General features: G+C 52.1%; 1 protein-coding gene across 1 annotated transcript; it reads right to left on the bottom strand.

Moving 5' to 3' along the window:
* Window positions 1-5718: 5718 nt before the first annotated feature.
* LOC309625271 (serpin A3-8-like) lies at window positions 5719-15486 on the bottom strand. Its single transcript, XM_082384620.1, is given in 7 exon segments — window positions 5719-5804; window positions 6843-7012; window positions 9697-9964; window positions 11652-11817; window positions 11819-12067; window positions 12069-13025; window positions 13664-15486. Coding segments are annotated over 5 exon segments (1032 nt in total). The 5' UTR covers window positions 12309-13025; window positions 13664-15486; the 3' UTR covers window positions 5719-5804; window positions 6843-6903.
* Between the last annotated feature and the right edge of the window lie 2823 nt (window positions 15487-18309).

The following is an 18309-nucleotide window of genomic DNA, read 5'->3' as shown; positions in this document are numbered from 1 at the left end:
GGCCTCTGGAGGGAAGGCTGACTTAGACTCTCTGACTAGCCAGGCTGAGTCTGCCTGCCCCTGGGGCTGAGCTAGGGCAGGAAAACCAGAGAACTAAGGTCTGTCCCAGGAACCTCCTAGAGGCTCAACACAACCAGTGTAGGAAGAGAGACCACTTGTCCTTCACAATTCTACCTAAAAACATCTAGTGCGTTTGTTTCCTGTGGCTGCTGTAACAAATTTACCACAAACTGGGTGATTTAAAACACATTCTGTAGGGCAGATTCCACTCTGCGCCTCTTACAGATCCCGCTGGCTGCCAGCAGTCCTTGGCTTGTGTCAGGCGCTCGCAGCAGGTGCACGAGGTACCGGCGCTTCTGTTCAGACAGGCTGTCTGCTAGATGGTCCTCTCATCTGGTCATGAATCCGCCCCCCACCAGGCTCTGGGTTCAGTCCTGACTCCACCACCTACCAGCTGCTTGACCTTGGGCAGCTCCCTCACCTTCCCAAGCCTCTGTTTTCTCCTCTGTCAAATGGGGGTGTGAAAACAGTGCCTTCCTTCCGCATTGGGCTGTGGCGAGGATGAAAAAAATATTCTGTAAATTGGGAAAAGAATTTGCAAAACAATAGATACATGTATATGTATAACTGAATCACTTTCTTGTACACCTGAAACTAAAATATTGTTATCAATTGTACTCCAATATAAAATAAAAAGTTAAAATAAATAATTAATTAATTAATTTTAAAAAAGAGGTCATGAACCTGAAGCATTTGCACAGTGCCTGGCACAGAGCAGACACTCCGAGAATTAGTAATATCACTCATTACTTTACTTTTGTCATTGTTGTTGTCCTTTCCTGCCCCTGTTTCCAGACCAAGGAGCCCAGAGGATGGAGATCCCTCAGTGGCAGCCTCTGATCACTGGGCTTATGGCTGTGGCTCACTGTCCGGCCCTGGTTAACCAAGAAGATTCTGATCTCACCAACCTCAGCCCCCAGGACAGCCTTGGACTGCCCCAAAAATCTCCGAGAGCAACATAGGCTTTGCCTTCAGCCTCTACAGACATTTGGCTTTGGGTGCCTCTGGATAGAATATTCCCTTCTCCCCAGTAACCATCTCTTTGGCCTTGAACATGTTCTTCCTCAGGGCCCCAACACCCAGCAGGACCCACCTCTTGGAAGGCCTGGTTCAACCTCAACGTGGGGTCCGAGGCCAAGATCCAGGAGGGCTTTCAGGACCTGTTGCTCAGATTCCCTGACCGTGGGCCGGTGCACATTTAACGGCCCGGGCCCCTGGAGGCCACACAGTAACAGGTGGAGGCCCAGAAAAGCATCCACAAGTATGCAGAGGCAGATCCAGGGGAAGTTCGAGGCCTGCGTGGAAGAGCTCGGGTTGACACTACAGCAGTCCTGGAGAATCACATGCCCCTCAGAGGTGGGAGAACATATATCCAATGTGGAATCTCCATCTGGGAATCAGGGCTGCAATACATCACAAACTTACTTTCCACAGCATCTGAGAAGCCTCCCTTGCTGACTTAGACATAGGAGGCAATCAATAATTGTCTGCCCACTGAATCCTCGATGTATCTGCTTGTACACCTCCAGTGATGGGGAACTCATCATCTGTCTCATTTTATTGCTACTATTGTTGAGTTTCTTTCAAAGAAGTATTTTCCACCTTCAGTGTGCATGACAACTGCCTGGGGAGATTGTTTAAAATCCTGCACTTACCCCAGGAGATTCTGATTTAGGGCAGGGGGAAGTCAGGGACACTGCATTTAAGCTCTCCTTCCTTCCCCTCTCTGGTGATTCTTCTGCAGGAGGGCTGTGATCTCCACTTGAAGTAACCCTGGAAGCAAGCACTAAATTAAGGAACATGAGTTCCCTTCCTCTGGCAAGTCCCAGGAGGCATGGATTAGAACAGGAAGAATCCCAAAGCCTCAAGGTCTTTTATTTCCTCCAAAAGAGCCAAGAAGATTGTATGCTTCCCTCCTTAATCATGCTCTTAATTCAGCATTGAATTCATTCTCCTCATATTTGTACAGTGCTCTGTGGGTCTCAAGTGGTTTTGACGGCCACAGTCTCTTTTGACCTTCTCACCCGTTTGAAGCTGATAAGGCTAAAATTAATGGTCCTATTATACAGATGAACAGACAGATTATTTTTTAAAGAAGCAAAGTTATTTCCTGAGCCAGTAAGGCATTACTCATATACACATCTATGAACACTTGTCGTGTGTTATATGTAAGTGTTTACACATGCACACGCACACACAATCTAAGTATGAAGGCTTTATTATCATGCCAGGCATGGGACATTATTAATTTTTATTGAATTATCTTCACATCCCAACAAGGTAGGCCGTTGTGTCCATTAAGAGATAAGAAAACTGAGGCACAAAAATTAGGCAACTTGCCCCAGATCTGAAAGCCTGGCAGAGCCTCGCCTTCAGATCCACACCTACATTCAGAGCAGCTTGTACCACAGTGATACACATTTTCCTCTAAAATTAACCACCTTCCAGAGAGGCTGAGGAGACCACAGAGAGCAGTAGTATTTACATATCGTAATACTATTACGTTATTGTAAAATATTCATCCCCATTTTACAAACAAGGAGACAGAAGCTCAGGGTGGTCAGGGGCTCAGCCCCCCCAGGGTCACGCAGGTAATAAAGGACAGGTCAGGAGTAGGTTACGGAGCCAGGGTTGATGTGCCGAGTATAGACTCCACATTCCCGTGGGCTGCCAGAAGGGTGACCCCCTGCCTGTTCTCAATTCTCTCCAAAGGTGACATTGACGTTTGTCTTCACCTCGGGATGTGTTGTTTAATCCCCACATATTTGCAATTTTCCAAAACAAACCTCCGAAAAAATAACAAAGCTGGAGGCATCCCATTTCCTGATTTCAAACTGTATGACGAAGCTATAGTAATCAAACAGGACGGTAGTGGCATAAATATTCACATAGACGAAGGGAACAGAATAAAGAGCCCAGAAGTTGACTCTTGCACATACAGTCAATTAATATTTGACTAGGGATCAAAAAACCAATCAATGGGGAAAAGATATTCTCTTCAAAAAATGGATTTGGGAAACTAGATAATCACATGCAGCATCCCTGCTGGGTGTGCAGCCCCAGGTTAGGGATGGGGTCAAGTCACCTCTATTAACTGTCCCTTAGGACTTGTGCCACACTGCAGCCCTGGTGCCTGTCGCCCCATCTCCTGAATCTTTCCTAAGGTCACACAAACGGGCCCAAGGTTACAGGGTGTTTAAAGCACACAAGCCAACTCCAGCCCAGATCTCACCACCCTGAAGGCTAAACTCCAGAAAGGCCATTTGCACCCCCTCTCGTTCTCCCTCCCTCCCCCTCCAGCCCAGGGCAGGCCTCCCCTCACTCTGTTCACCCTGCCCTTGCCCCGTTCCCTGTGGCTTTAGATCACTGCATCCCATGGACCATTCATCCTTCCCTTACCCCTAAGTCCCCTCCGCTGTCCCCTGGGTACCTCTCCTGTGGTCCTGGGGTGACAGCTTTCCTCCCGTGCTCCTCCCTCTTCCCCACTCTGCTCCCTCTCCTTGGTGCCCCGCCCTTTCGGGTGCCCTCCCCTTCTCACCCCACGGCACTCAGCTTAGGGGACCTCCTCCCCTCAGCGCTCACCTGCCCATCCTGGGGGACGAATCTTCATGCTTCCCTCCAGCCCTGATTCTCTCCTGAACTCCCCTGAGCAGATCTCTTGGCTGCCTCCTGGGAACCACGCATCTGGGATCTGAACGTGAGGGTGTCGCCTTCCCTTCCCCAACCTGCTCCTCCTGCTGGGGGTCCTTCCTCAGGGGATGCTTTGTCATCACCCAGGAGCCAAACCCAGATGCGGGTTATTTTCCCTTCTTCCCCACGTCCACTCACAGAAACATGGGTTCTCTTCACAGCCTTCCACTCACCCCTGCTCTCCCTCTCCATCCTGGGCTTTGGCCCCATTTCCTGCAACATCCCCTTTAATGTCCAGCCTGCATCCCTCTCCTGGCCCTGAATCGCTTCTCTACACAGCAGCTGGAGTCATTTTTCTACTATGCAAATCTGCTCAGAGAGACCCTCTGTTTAAATTCCTTTTAAGCTGCCCAGGGCTCTATGGAAACTTTCCAGCATCCTTACTGAGCTGCCAGGTCCCCAGTGGTCCAGCGGTTCCATCATGGCCCCATCACCTCTGCAGGCCCTCCGCTTCCTGCTCCAGGTCTGCCCAGTTTCCTTCAGTTTCTTGAAAATGTCTTTCTCACTCTTTCTCCTGCCAAGGACATTCTCCTCTCTGTTTACCCTACCACATTTTATCCTTCCTCTGATGGCAGCACAAAAAGCACCTCCTCCAGGAATGCTTCGCTGACTCCCTGGGCTGAGTTTGATCCTCTTCTATCAGCCTCCAGAGGCTTGTTTCATCATCCATGTTTCACGTGAGTTCCTAAGTCCCAGGAGGGTCACTGCTGTGAAAATCTTTGAGGGCAGATTCATTCTGTTCTTTAGAGTGCTCCTCTGACCCAGGAGGTTGGGATAACATCCTGCCGGCAATAATTAGTAGCTGTGTGGCCTTGGGGGAAATTACTGAGCCTCTCTGTTCCTCAGTTTCCTCATCGGTAAAATGGGATGAGTAACAGCAAGTATCTCACATGATCATTTCAAGGACTAAACGGGTTATTCCAGGTAGAGGTCTTAGCAGGCTGCCTGACAGAGAGATCTCAACCCTTCAGTTGTGGGTGACGTCATCATTTATGCCGGGAGCTGATCATCCTGGAGATGACACAGTCCCTGATCACATGAGGGACATGAAGAACCAAGTGGGTTCCTTTTATTGCAGGTGTGTGTTTATTGACCTTTCGCTCCCAGGATCCCCGTTCTGGTTGCTGAGGGGGATCCTCTGTCAGGGGAGTATGTGGAACTCGTCAGGTGGTGGAGGAGCTCGTCTGGGAACCTGGAAGTAGCTAGTCTCCCAGGTTGAGGTGCTGGGGGGCAGCAGGGGAGATCCTGGGGGGAGGCCCAGCTCAGCTGCAGGAGTAATGGTTCCAGGAGCTGTGCCAGAAGAGGTCAGGGTCGGAGCCCCTGCGATGTCAGCACGAGGGCACATCCTGGGCCCTGGGGGATGGAAGAGTGAACCTGGACCTAGGGCCGTAGTCCCGGAAGCGGGCATCGGGCAGCAGGGGCCCCTCCCAGCGCTGGGCCTGAGGTCCAGTGGGCTTGGTCACAAGCACAAAGCCTGCTCCTGGGCTGGCTGGTGAGGCTGAGACAGAGGGGCCCAGAGTCTGGGGTGGGCTGAGTGTGTCTGGGAGGTCGGGGGGCTTGGCCTCGGGGCGCAGGCAGTGGCAGGAGCATGGAGTCAGGCGGATCAGCGTGGAGACACACAGGGAAGAGTCCAGTCCAAGGAAGATGGTTTATTGCTTTTGTAGGGCTCAGAGCCTCCTTCTAACCAGGACACAGACTCCCTGGGCATGTGAACCCCCCAGCAGAGTCACTGTCACCTTCCCAAGGGTGAGCAGGTGGGACCAGGCAGCCTGGGTCCTCGGGGCACAGGGGCCAGGCTGCCCCCAGGGAGCTGGGCACCCAGCTCCTTAGCGAGGGGACCCGCCACTCAGTGGAGAGCTCTAGGCTTGACTGCGGTTGGTGACTTTGCCCAAAAAGATGACGCTCTGGGTGTCTTTACTGAGTGTGGGAAACATACAGGGCCTGTTGAAATGCATAGTGATCACTTCTCCAGTCTTGTAGATCAAGTTGCTTCCCATGGCAGCAGCTCCTTCCGAGCCCTCCTCGTCCACGTCAAGCACAGCACCGTGGACCACCTGTGGGGACAGCAGAGCATTACCCACCAGAGACGAGGTGGGTGGGAGGTGAGCAGCTGCCTGAGGGCCTCTAAGGGGACTGACATTCATCCACCTTCTGCCGCTGGCCGTCACTGTGCTGTCAACCTGTTCAACTTGTGTGTTTCTCCCAACAAACCTGTCAGCCGGTTCATAGTCGTGATGCACAGATGTGCAAAGTGCAGTCAAAGGCTGTGAGTGCTGGGCCCAGGGTCAGAGAGGAAAAGAGCAGGGGCTCCCTGATCTGGATCCCTCTCTGTCTGAGTCCAAAACACCCCCCATTTTAGGGGAGAGGGGCAAGGCGAGGCATTTTTCTCACAGGCAGCTGTCCACAGTCCCTCCATGTGGAAGCAGCAGATGACGGACACGGCTTTCTGCTCCTCTCCTGCCCTAGCGCTCGGTTACTTTGCGTAGGATGTGGCTTCCCATCCCTGGAGCCCGCAGGCCCCTTGGCACATGCGCCTCCTTTACCAGGTCCTTTGGCAGGTGGGGTGCAGGGGAGACTGTAGGGCTGCCCAGCTTCCCCCATTCACTCTGACGTCTCTGCTTCTAGGATTGCAGTACCAGGGGCCCTGGTGTTCTTGCCCTGTGCTCAGTGTATTTCCATCACGATGGCCCTGTAGCCATTGTTGGTACCTATTACCTCTTACCCGCTCTGCTAGGCATAGCACATGAGCCAAGAACTATCATGCTCCTTTCAAAGATGAAGAAAGTGAGGGGTACAGGACTTGAATTATTTATCGCATAGGCAGTAAAAGTTGGAGCATGAGACGGGGGTTCACAGCTGATTCCACCCCAGGCCCTCCCGCTAGATGGGCTTCCATGTCACAATATGTTGCAGGGAAGGTGGGACCACCCCCAGGATGGTTGTAACCAAGCCCTTCTGAGAAGTCCGGGGAGGGTGACTGAGTAAAGGGAAATACAGTTATTTTACTCATTCAAGTTTACCCAAAAGTCTGGCTGGCCTTCATCATTCAAGCTCCCATGTGGAGATGAATTGTCCAAAGTTTAAACACCCACCTGGGAAACCACCAGCACCTCTGCCATCTTTAATCCACCACCATCTTTAATCCCTGGCTGGTCAGCTGCCCGGGGGGAAGACTTTCCCCATGCGCATCTGGGGAAGGATGTCTTGCAGATCGTAATCGCTGGAGATGGAAAACTTTGGAAGGAGGAGGTGAACTCTTGTTCTAGGAAATGAGAAAAATAAACCTGAACGTCTGCTGGACTCAGAGCCCGCCTTTCTCCCACGTCTTGGCGTGGTCTTCCTTGGTTTCCGCTCCAAACACCCGCTTCTCGCTGGAAATAAGGACTCTTTTCCACATTTTCTTCACCCCTCCTGCTTACTCTCCTTAATCTGTTAATTATGCATTCCCATCTGCAGCAGTCTAACATGCCAGGCAGTGCACCAGCGCCACACCTGGCCCTGCTTCTCCTCTGCAAGCCTGTAGGGCGCAGGAAACACCCTAACTCCAGCAGCTGGGAGACTGTGCTGGGGCGGCTGCTCCATGGGCACCAGGAAGGCTTCCTGCAGGAGGTGGCATGGAGCTTGAGTCCTGGAGGAGGGGAAGGAGCTGACTGGGTGAAGAGGAGTCCAGGAGGCAGGTGGATGCACTTGCAGGAAAGAGGGAAGAAAGAAGGGCTGCCCCACAGCACAGAGGCAGCCTGAGTGTGGGCAGTGGGGAGGGGAGGGGTCGGGAAAACGCTTGGGCGGGACGTGGAGGGCTGGGGGCTGCATTCAAGGGCCTTGGGGACCTGAATCAACCAATCCAACATCTCTATCTTGTCTTCCCAGTGAGCTCCTTGAGGGCAGGGGTGCGTCTGCTTCTGAGCAGAGGTGGCTGCAGGTTCCTGGAGCAACAGATGCTGTCTCCCACCCCCAGGCCTCCTCTCTCTTTGTCTCTATTTCCCTTAAGACCCTCGTCACGGTGTCAGCTCTTACAGATGCCAAATACGAGGAGGCTGTGGCTCCCATTAAATTCTGAGTCCCTTGGGAGCAGGAGGTACCTATTCCTCCTCAGAGTCCATCTTTCCTTCCTCCCTCCCTCCCTGCCCCCCCCTCCTTTATCCATTCATTCAACGGATTCTTAGTGAGCGCCCTCTATGGGCCAGGAATGTGTAGATGCTTGTTCCCCCAGTGCTTGTAAATCAAAGATGTTTGATGAATATTCTATCCATTTACAACTATTCACTGAGCCCCTGCCCTGTGGTAGCTCTTGGTATTGGAGGAAGGAAAGGGTTGGGAAGGGAGTACACGCAGCGGGAGGGTGGGTCTCCGTGTCCTGGGGTCTCCTGGGAGCTGCAGTGAGGAGGGGCTGAGAGTCAGGCAGCCCCAAGGCGTCCGGTCCCCTGGACAGGGGTTGGGGAAGGGACTGCAGCCTCAGTGTCACGTCTAGGCAGGTCTCTCGCCCCTTGCGGTTTATAAAGTGCCCTCCACACGCATTCCCCCCTTGGATCTGCAGAACCTCCCACTCAGGACAGTGGGTCAGGATGTCCCTCCCCTCTCAGTAGGGAGCTGAGCCCCAGAGAAGCACAGGGAGTGGCCGGGGGAGTGTGAGCCTGTGAGTGGGACTCTGGGTCTGGGGCTCCCCCGCCCCTGCGCAGCTGCCCACACACCCTCCCCTCGGCCCCCTGCAGACACTGCGCCCAGAAGTGCCTCTTCCTCTGCTGTCCCCCTTGTTATTGGTCTCCTGAATTCCATGTCCTGGCCTGTGTGTCTGCCCTCAGTTTATCCAGAACCCGACCCCTTCCCACCCTTCCCGGCTCCTTCTGGTCCACCCCCAGCGGCTCCCCTGGGTGAGTGCACTGGGCTCCTGGCTGGCCTCCCTGCCTCCATGCTTGTCTGCTGTCTGTTCTCCACTGGACGACCTGGGTGATCTTTCTAAAACATTACTCAGATCATTCATTCTTTGGCCCAAAACCTTGTGAGAACTGTACATTTCCCTTGGTGGGGGAGGAGTTAAGGGGTCTGCAAGGCCTCACATGACCTGAGCCCCCCTGGGGTCCTGACCTCTCCCAACTTTCCCTCTCACCCCCTCTGCTCTGCTGCTCTGGCCTCACTAACCCTCAACCACACCAGGCTCCCTCCTGTCTTACAGGCTTTCCAATGGCTGTTCCCTTGGCCAGGAATGCTTTTCCTCACCATATTCACATGGCTCAACCCTCACTTCAAACATCACCTAATGACCACCCTAGTTACAATCACAAACTACTTGCAGGTCCAATTCTCTTACTCTTTTTACTGTGCTTTACTGTACGGCCTCCCCATTTCTAACCATTCAACCCATCAAATAATTTATTACATTTATTTCTTGTATGTCTCTTTCAATCACAAGCTCATGAGGGCAGAGAACTTAATGTTTTATTTGCTGACCTACCCTCAGAGTCTAAAATAGTCCCTGGCACATAGTAGGTTCTCAATTAAACTGTGAAAACAGTGCTGAATGGTTGAATGAATAAATGAGTGAATGTAATGTTTAGCCAGTGCAAAGCTGATGCTCAGCGTCTGTCTCACCTGAGCCCCCAACTGATCCCAGTTCCATCTGCCCCCCTCCACCTGCAAGAGGTGGAGCCACGGAGAGAACAGCATGAGTGTTGGGGGCTGTGTGAGGACCCCCATGACGCAGCGCATGTTAGTGTCAGAGGAACCCTCAGCCCCGCCCCCTCTGATGTCATCATCTTAGAGAAGGAACAATTCAGGCCCAGAGCCACGCGGGCAGCCAAGGGCAAGGTCACCCCTGGACGGGCCCTCCCACCTCTGCCCCCGCCCCTGGACATTACTGAGGCCCGGGGGCTGCGGGTCCAGAGTCCAGGAAGAGGGGGAAGGGCCGAGAAGGCAGGTGGGCCCACAGCTCCGGGTCCTGGGGACAGTCACCTGGGCTGCAGTGAGTCTCTCCACCCCCTCAGCGTCTCTGGGAGCAACTCGGCCTCCAGGTCCTGCATTTCGCCCTCGTCAGGGAGGATGAGGGGCGCGCTGTCGTTGCGGGTGCACTTGAGCTCCACCACGGTGCAGGCCCGTAACTCGTCCGGGAAGTAAGGCGTTTCTAGGCCCCCAGTGGTCATCATGGGCGCCTCCACCGTCCTGTTCTCGTGGAACTCTGACTTATAAGTACGGCTGGGATCAAAGGGCTTCTTCCACTGGGCTAGAGGTGGAGGGACAGGTGAGGGGTCTCTGGTACAAGGGCTGCCGGCTGCTCCCGCCTCTGCCCTGGTCCCTGAGCGGGGAAGACCCTCCCCACACCAGCAGCCCCCCACGTGCCTCTAGGGATGGCCCTGCTAGGTTTGCACATATACTTGGGCAGGTGGGTAGGCCCTTGGGCATGGGGGTGACCCCACAGGTCTGGATTGGAAAGGGGGTCACGAAAAAAACCAGGTTAATTGTGCTACATGAGAAACCAACAGGAACAGGAGAGGGCAAGGGAGAGATGGGGTGAGGTTGGGCCTGGGGACAAATGGGAGCTCCTGGTCCTTAAATGGAACAGTATTAGTGACCAGTGGTTAGTCGCTGGCTTTGCAGGGAGAGCACATGTCCCCACAGCCTTGTGAGCCAGGCTGAAGCAGGAGCCACATGGGGAGCAGGAGGGCAGGGCGGGGTCAGTAGAGGAGAGGGCTCGGGTCTCCCCGCAAGAGGATGGAGCATTCAGTGACGGGGGCTTCTTGGGGAGATCAGGGCCCTGGGGCTTCATGGAGTGTGTATCCACCCCCGCTTCCTGCTTTGTTTCCACCCCTGCCTGTGTCCTCAGGGTTAGAGGCAGGAGCTGAGGGAAAGCTGGGCTGGCTGGGGTGCCCCTGTGGGGGGGGAGATTTGGGAGGAGAAAATCCTAAGACAGTGCCGAGTTGTAGGAGAGGAAAGTACAGGAGACTCGAAGAACAAATGTAGCAGGCCTGGCCCGGTTTCCTTTTCCAAAGAAATGCAATTCTGTGCCTTCATTTATAGATGAAAGCACAGACCCAGGAAGGGTAGCCCTGGGCTCTGCCAGGAGCCCCAGCACAGGGCTAACTTGTTTCCCCACAACTAGTGTCTCTTAGGCACCTGACCACGCCCAGATTCGATGATAGTTTTTTGTGTCCTTATCTATTTTGGGTCTCTACTGCACTACTGGCTCCATGTATGAAATCTATCTGCCTTCACTCTGACCCTTATGAATTTCCGGGCTGAGGTTTGCAATATCGAGTTTCTATCAATGGGACTGGGCACTGGTCCAACTAGAATCTGGGAAAATACGCTGCCCTGGATATTGTCCTCCCCTGAGAGTTTCCCCAGATGGTGGCCTTGACATTTCCACCATCAAGGTGATAGAAGAGCACAACTGAAGAACCTTGGGGTGCCCAGGCTCCTCAGAGGCTGTCACACCGTGAAGATGGCCACCAGCCCCACCTTAAGCCCCAGAGACCAAGACCCTTAGAGGGAGCCCAGGTCAGACACAGCCCACGGTGCGCACAGCAGACGCCTTCCTGAGCGTGTCCGAAAGCATCTCATCAGGGAGGAACCTGGAGTTCCCGGCCACCCCGGAGAGAGCTGAAAGCACAGCTTCTTCTTTTGGCAGCCGGGCAAGTTTAAGTCAGAAAAAAGAGTCTCCCTCTGCCTTACACAAATAAGTGGCTCCTCTGCACTTATGTCCTGTAAAGAGAAGTGGAATTTGGATAACGCTAAAGTAGACAAAACCTATGGTCGGGGCAGGGCCTTGGTGCCTAAGCTCCCTTAAGCCATGGGGAGCCTCTTCTGTAACGGTTTGCTAACAACACAGGTGGCTGAGCCAGAAGAGAAATAGTCCTGGAGCCTCAGAACTAATTTTGTTTATCTTCCCGAACCCCAATCTGGCCACCCACCTTTAAAGAAGATGTAATTCACCAGGATCATCTCTGTGAGCTTGTCAAGGTCCTTGAAGAACTCCACAATTTTCCCCTGGGCTTTATTCCTCACATAGTCATTGATGAGCTTCTTGGCAGTTTCGGAACCCCAGAAGTCGGTGGAGAAGGCCTCAGAGGCACACAGACAGCGCCTGGGCATCTTCCCTGAACTTGTCCAGAAGCTTCAGCTGCTCCTGGACGAACATGGCGTTGCCCACGCTCAGCTGCAGCTGGTGGCTGGGTCGGCCGAGCATCTGCAGGAGGTGCCGGAAGCCCTGGTGGATTTCTGTCTCAGGGGTCTTTGTGAGGTTGAACTTGAGGCCTTCCAAGATCTCCGTCAGGGTGGGTCCGCGGGCCCCCAAGTACAGGAAGGCCAAGGCCATGGAGATGCTCAGCAGGGGAGAAGATGACATTCTCATTGGGGGTCTTCAAAGCCAACTGCTTGTAGAGGCTGAAAGCAAAGTCGGTGTTGCTGGAGGCGAATGTGTGGTCGTCCACAGGTGCCCCTTTGTGTTGGTCCTCTGGGGTCACATCCTCCGGGTCAAGCCCGCCCCCTGGGAGGCAGTGGACACTGGAGCAGAGCCCAGCCACCAGGAGCCCCAGAGCCAGGAGAGGGGACATTCCCTCTGCCCTCATCTCTGAAAAGCAAAGTTCCTTTAAGTCTCGGTGTGTCAGTTGATGTCCCAACCACCACCCACTGTCCCCACGTGGTCTCTCTTCTCTCTGCCTCTGCTGCTTTGTGACCTCCCAGTTCTAGGCACCCTCCTGGGCTCCCAACATACATGAGGAGGCTTTGGGCTCCCTCTCACCCTTTGAAGCAAGTCTTGTAATTGTTACCAATTTCCCCAATGGAGAAATTGGGCACAGAGAGGGAAAGGGGCTTTTCCAAGGTCACCCAGCAAGCAAGTGGAGGAGCGAGGGTGAGAAGCCTGGGTTGCCTGCCTCCAAGGGGGGAAGCTGGTGATGGGTGTGAGGTGCTGTCCAGTGAGAACCCATCCCCCCTCCTGCTCAGAGAGCAGACACTGTCAGAGGGGACTAGGAAGCAGGGGCTCCGTTTCCACTATGTCCCCTGTCTGCCCCCCAGGACAGAGCCCTGGACTGAGTCAGAGGGCACAGCACCTCTCCTGGCCTCTTGATGACAGGCGTGTGACCTTAGGGAGGCACTCACATCGTGGTGCCGGGTCGCAGTGAGGGTTCAGTGAGAGAGGTCACCACAAGCAGCGGGAGCAGTGCTGGAGCCTAGGTGACCCTGATGAGGGTTGGTGTAAAGAACAAGGAGGGTAGAGTGTTCTTTTCAGCCCCAGCCAGGTGAACACATGGTGGTTGATTCCACTGTAAGCTTGGAAAGGCCTCCTAGTGGGGAGAAAGCAGGGTGGGCTCAGAGTCTCAGAGTCCTGGGCAAGGATTTCATTTTGACCATTTGTGAGTGCTGTGTGGTGACAAGCAAGTGACTGAGCCTCTCTGAGCTTCAATTCCCATCTCTGTCCATGTTGAATGGCTCAGGTGACATGAAGTATGAAGGTGCTGGGCTCATAAGAAGAGTTCCAATGGTGTCACCCCCACATGCCACCCTCTTTAGGACCTTACAAGCCAGAGCTGTGATCCGTGGGGACAGGGGACAGAGCTACTGCCTGGAAGCCTCCAGTAGAGACTCAGTTCAAAGCTGGTGACCTCAGCAAACAGGATTGTTTACCTTCAGCCTCTGGCCCCTCATCTCAGAGTTCAGAGGAGAAAGGGCTGCTGGGGGGGAGGGGAGGAGAAAGGAAGAGAGAGAGAAAAGAGGCAGAGGAGGGGAAGGAGAGGTGGGAGAGGGTGGAGGGGAGGGAGCTGAGCTGAGTCTCATCCAGAGGCCGGTGGAGAGGCCTTCGGACAAGCCTGGGGACAGAGGTGATCAATTGCCCCAAATGTTAGTTTCCTCAGTGCTGATGCAACCGTTTCTTTAAAAAAAGAGTCAAACATTATCCCCAAAATTATTTCTGGAGAAATAGTACCTGTGTATTTGGCCTGGTTGGAGGGCTGGCTCTATTTCTGAGCAGTCGGCCTTTTCAGTGCTGGACAGACTCACCTCCTGTCTTCTTGGCTGCGGGGCCCTTCAGGGATGGTGTAGCCCAGGAAACCCGCCTGGAGACCTTGCAGCCTCTGCCCAGAGGGACCCAGTGCACTAATTCTGTCCGCCCGGCTGTCTTGAGAGCAGCGCCCCGTGCCAGACAAGGAGACGTGCCTCATGGCCCTGGTGGGAGTTCTGACCCTGGTGGTGGTTGCACAGCTATATGGGGTGCACAGCTGGCTCGAATCAGAATCCCACAGAGGGACTTACCTGGTGGTCCAGTGTTTAAGACTCTGTGCTCCCAATGCAGGGGGCTGGGGTTCAATCCCTGTTCAGAGAACTAGATCCTGCATGCTGCAACTAAGAGCCCGCACGCTGCAACTAAAGATCCTGCAAGCCGTAACGAAGATCCCAAGTGCCCCAACTAAGACCAAATGCAGCCAAATAAATAAATAAATATTAAAGAAAAGAAAAGAATCCCCCAGAGTCAAAGGCAGAAGTGACACCAGAAGCCCTGGTGGCATGTTCCTCCCTTTGCAGAATCAAAACTGAGACCCAGAGAGAAGACTGGTCTTCAGAGGGCGCAGAACCCTCCCAGCATCGCGACACAGGTCCTCCCGCCTTCCTCCTGCCTCATGTTCCACAGGCCCCATGCAGAGTACTAGAACCACCCTAAGAAAGGGGTCCCTTTCTCCAAATGTGGGAGCATCACGGATTAACTGCCTGGGAGAGCGGGATGTGGGGAGTGGATCCAGAGCCGCCACCTGCCTGGGATGCTGGATTTTCATGGGTGCTGCTGTCTATTTATCCCGCAAAGATCTCCTCCCCTGCTTGCGAAATGTCTGTGGGGACAACACAGTGTTCTGTCCTCAGACTGGAAATAGGCAGATGAACATTTCTGATAACAAGATTTATTACATCTATTTGAACAACCTAGTTACAGAAACTGCTTTTGGTCCCTTAAAAAAAAAAAAACTAAACTAAAAATAAACAAAAATAATTTCCCTTGAGAGTGTTTTCTCCTGTTTAATAAAACTCATCGAGGAATGTGTGAAAGCTCAGAATATATAAAAAGGGACTTTGAAAAATACTCATGACTATTGTTCTTTTTTAGAAAAAATATCGACTCTTCTTAATTTTTCCCCCTTTCTGCGATTTACTCATTGAGGACCATGTAAAAACCCAGAAAATGGAAAGAAGAATATTTGAAAATATTCCCCAGAATTGTGTGACTCTGGGACAGCCCTAGCGAACATTGTCTTCTGTTTCTTTTATGTCATTTTTTTTATGTTTGTTTGCAAGTGTGTGTATATGATAGGAATCTCCAAACACAAACTCAGATAAGTTTAAAATGCAATACAGCTCAATTATGTGTATATAGCTCTATTTGCATGTTGATACACTCCCCCTTTCTTGAGAAAGGAGGGCATGTCTAAATAGACTAAGTGGGAGAGACCTTCAAGATAGCGGAGGAGTAAGATGTGGAGATCACCTTCTTCCCCACAAATACATCAGAAATACATCTACATGTGGAACATCTCCTACAGAACACCTACTGAACGCTGGCAGAAGACCTCAGACCTCCCAAAAGGCAAGAAACTCCCCCACGTACCTGGGTAGGGTAAAAGAAAAAGAAAAAACAGAGACAAAGAATAGGGACAGGACCTGCACCAGTGGGAGGGAGCTGTGATAGAGGAAAGGTTTCCACACACTAGGAAGCCCCTTCGCGGGTGGAGACTGCTGGGGGCAGAGGGGGAAAGCTTCGGAGCCACGGAGGAGAGCGCAGCCACAGGGGTGCGTAGGGCAAAGCGGAGAGATTCCCGCACAGAGGATCGGTGCCGACCAGCACTCACCAGCCCGAGAGGCTTGTCTGCTCACCCGCCGGCCGGGGAGGGCGGGGCTGGGAGCTGAGGCTCGGGCTTCAGAGGTCAGATCCCAGGGAGAGGACTGGGGTTGGCTGCATGAACACAGCCTGAAGGGGCTAGTGCGCCACGGCTAGATGGGAGGGAGTCTGGGAAAAAGTCTGGAGCTGCCAAAGAGGCAAGAGACCATTGTTTTGGGGTGCACGAGGAGAGGGGATTCCTGCTCTATGTGCCCACAGACAGCAGAGCACCACCTAAGCAAGCTCCAGAGACGGGCGCGAGCCACAGCTATCAGCTCCGACCCCAGAGACAGGCATGAACCGCTAACACTGCCACCACTGCCACCAAGAATCCTGCAAGCGCAGGTCACTATCTTCACGCCCCCTGGGAGCCTGTGCAGCCCGCTACTGCCAGGGTCCTGAGACTCAGGGACAACTTCCTTGGGAGAACACATGGCGCATCTCAAGCTGTTGCAATGTCACGCCGGCCTCTGATGCCACAGACTTGCCCCACATTCCAATTATGACTGCCATATCCCTCCCTCTCCCCAGCCTGAGTGAGCAAGAGAGCCCTAATCAGCCGCTACTTTAACCCCCTCCTGTCTAGGTGGGGAACAGACACCTGAGGGTGGCCTACACGCAGAGGCGGGACCAAAACCAAAGCTGAATGCCAGGAGCTGTGCGAACGAAGAAGAGAAAGGGAAATCTCTCCCAGCGGCCTCAGGAGTAGCGGATTAAATCCCCACAATCAACTTGATAAACCTTGCATCTGTGGAATACCTGAATAGACAACAAATGTTCCTAAAATTGAGGCGGTGGACTTTGGGAGCAACTGTAGACATGGGGTTTGCTTTCTGCATCTGATTTATTTTTGGTTTAATGTTGATCTTAGTTTAGTTGTTTTGTTTTTGTTTTTATCTTTTTTATTTTTATTTATTTATTTATTTTTGGCTGTGTTGGGTCCTTGGTGCTGTGCATGGGCTTTCTCTAGTTGCGGCGAGGGGGGGCTACTCTTCATTGTGGTGCGCAGGCTTCTCATTGCAGTGGCTTCTCTTGTTGCGGAGCATGGGCTCTAGGCACATGGGCTTCAGTAGTTGTGGCACACGGGCTCAGTAGTTGTGGCTCATGGGCTTAGTTGCTCCACGGCATGTGGGATCTTCCCAGACAGAGCAGGGCTCGAACCCGTGTCCCCTGCATTGGCAGGTGGATTCTTAACCACTGTGCCACCAGGAAAGTCCTATCTTAGTTTAGTTTTTAGTGCTTGTTATCATTGGTGGACTTGTTTATTGGTTTGGTTGCTCTCTTCCTTTTTTTAAATACTTTTTCCTTTTTTCTCTCTTTGTGAGTGTGTGTGTGTATGTTTCTTTGTGTGATTTTGTCTGATTAGGTTTACTTTTACCATTTCTCTGAGGGTTCTGTCTGGTTTTCTTTGTTTGTTTGTTTTTAGTTTTTTCTTCTTTATTTTTTTTTGTTTTTTCTTTCTGTAAGTGTGTATGTGTCTGCTTCTTTGTGTAATTTCATCTGTTTAGTTTTGCTTTTACCGTTTGGTTTGGGGTTCTATCTGTTCTTATTTTGTTTTTTCTTCCTTTTCTTCTGAGCCATGCAGCTGTCAAGGTTTTGGTGCCCCGCCTGGGTGTCAGGCCTGAGCCTCTGAGGTGGGAGAGCTGAGTCCAGGACATTGGATCACCAGAGACTTCCCAGCTCTGCATAATATCAATTGGTGAGAGCTCTCCCAGAGATCTCCGTCTCAACACTAAGGCCCAGCTCCACCCAACAGCCAGCAAGCTCCAGTGCTGGACGCCCTATGCCAAACAACTAGCAAGACAGGAACACAACCCCACCCATTAGCAGAGAGGTTGCCTAAAATCATACTAGTTCACAAACACCCCAAAACACACCACCGGATGTGGCCCTGTCCACCAGAAAGACAAGATCCAGCCCCACCCACCAGAACATAGGCATCAGTCCCCTCCACCAGGAAGCCTACACAAGCCACTGAATCAACCTCACCCACTGTGGGCAGACACCAAAAATAATGGGAACTACGAACCTGCAGCCTGCAAAAAGGAGACCTCAAACACAGTAAGTTAAACAAAATGAGAAGACAGAGAAATATGCAGCAGATGAAGGAGCAAAGTAAAAACCCACCAGACCAAACAAATGAAGAGGAAATAGGCAGTCTACCTGAAAAAGAATTCAGAGTAATGATAGTAAAGATGATCCAAAATCTCGGAAATAGAATGAGGAAAATACAAGAAACGTTTAACAAGGACCTAGAAGAACTAAAGAGCAAACAATGATGAACAACACAATAAATGAAATTAAAAATTCTCTAGAAGGGATCAATAGCAGAATAACTGAGGCAGAAGAACGAATAAGTGACCTGGAAGATAAAATAGTGGAAATAACTACCACAGAGCAGAATAAAGAAAAAGAATGAAAAGAATTGAGGACAGGCTCAGAGACCTCTGGGACAACATTAAACGCACCAACATTCGAATTATAGGGGTCCAAGAAGAAGAAGAGAAAAACAAAGGGTCTGAGAAAATATTTGAAGCGATTATAGTTGAAAACTTCCCGAACATGGGAAAGGAAATAGTCAGTCAAGTCCAGGAAACACAGAGAGTCCCATACAGGATAAATCTAAGGAGAAACAAGCCAAGACACATATTAATCAAACTATCAAAAATTAACTACAAAGAAAACATATTAAAAGCGGCAAGGGAAAA

The sequence above is a fragment of the Balaenoptera borealis genome, assembly GCF_965194805.1.
Source record: "Balaenoptera borealis genome assembly, chromosome: 3".
Lineage (NCBI taxonomy): Eukaryota > Metazoa > Chordata > Mammalia > Artiodactyla > Balaenopteridae > Balaenoptera > Balaenoptera borealis.
This window is presented reverse-complemented; position numbering and strand designations above follow the sequence as displayed.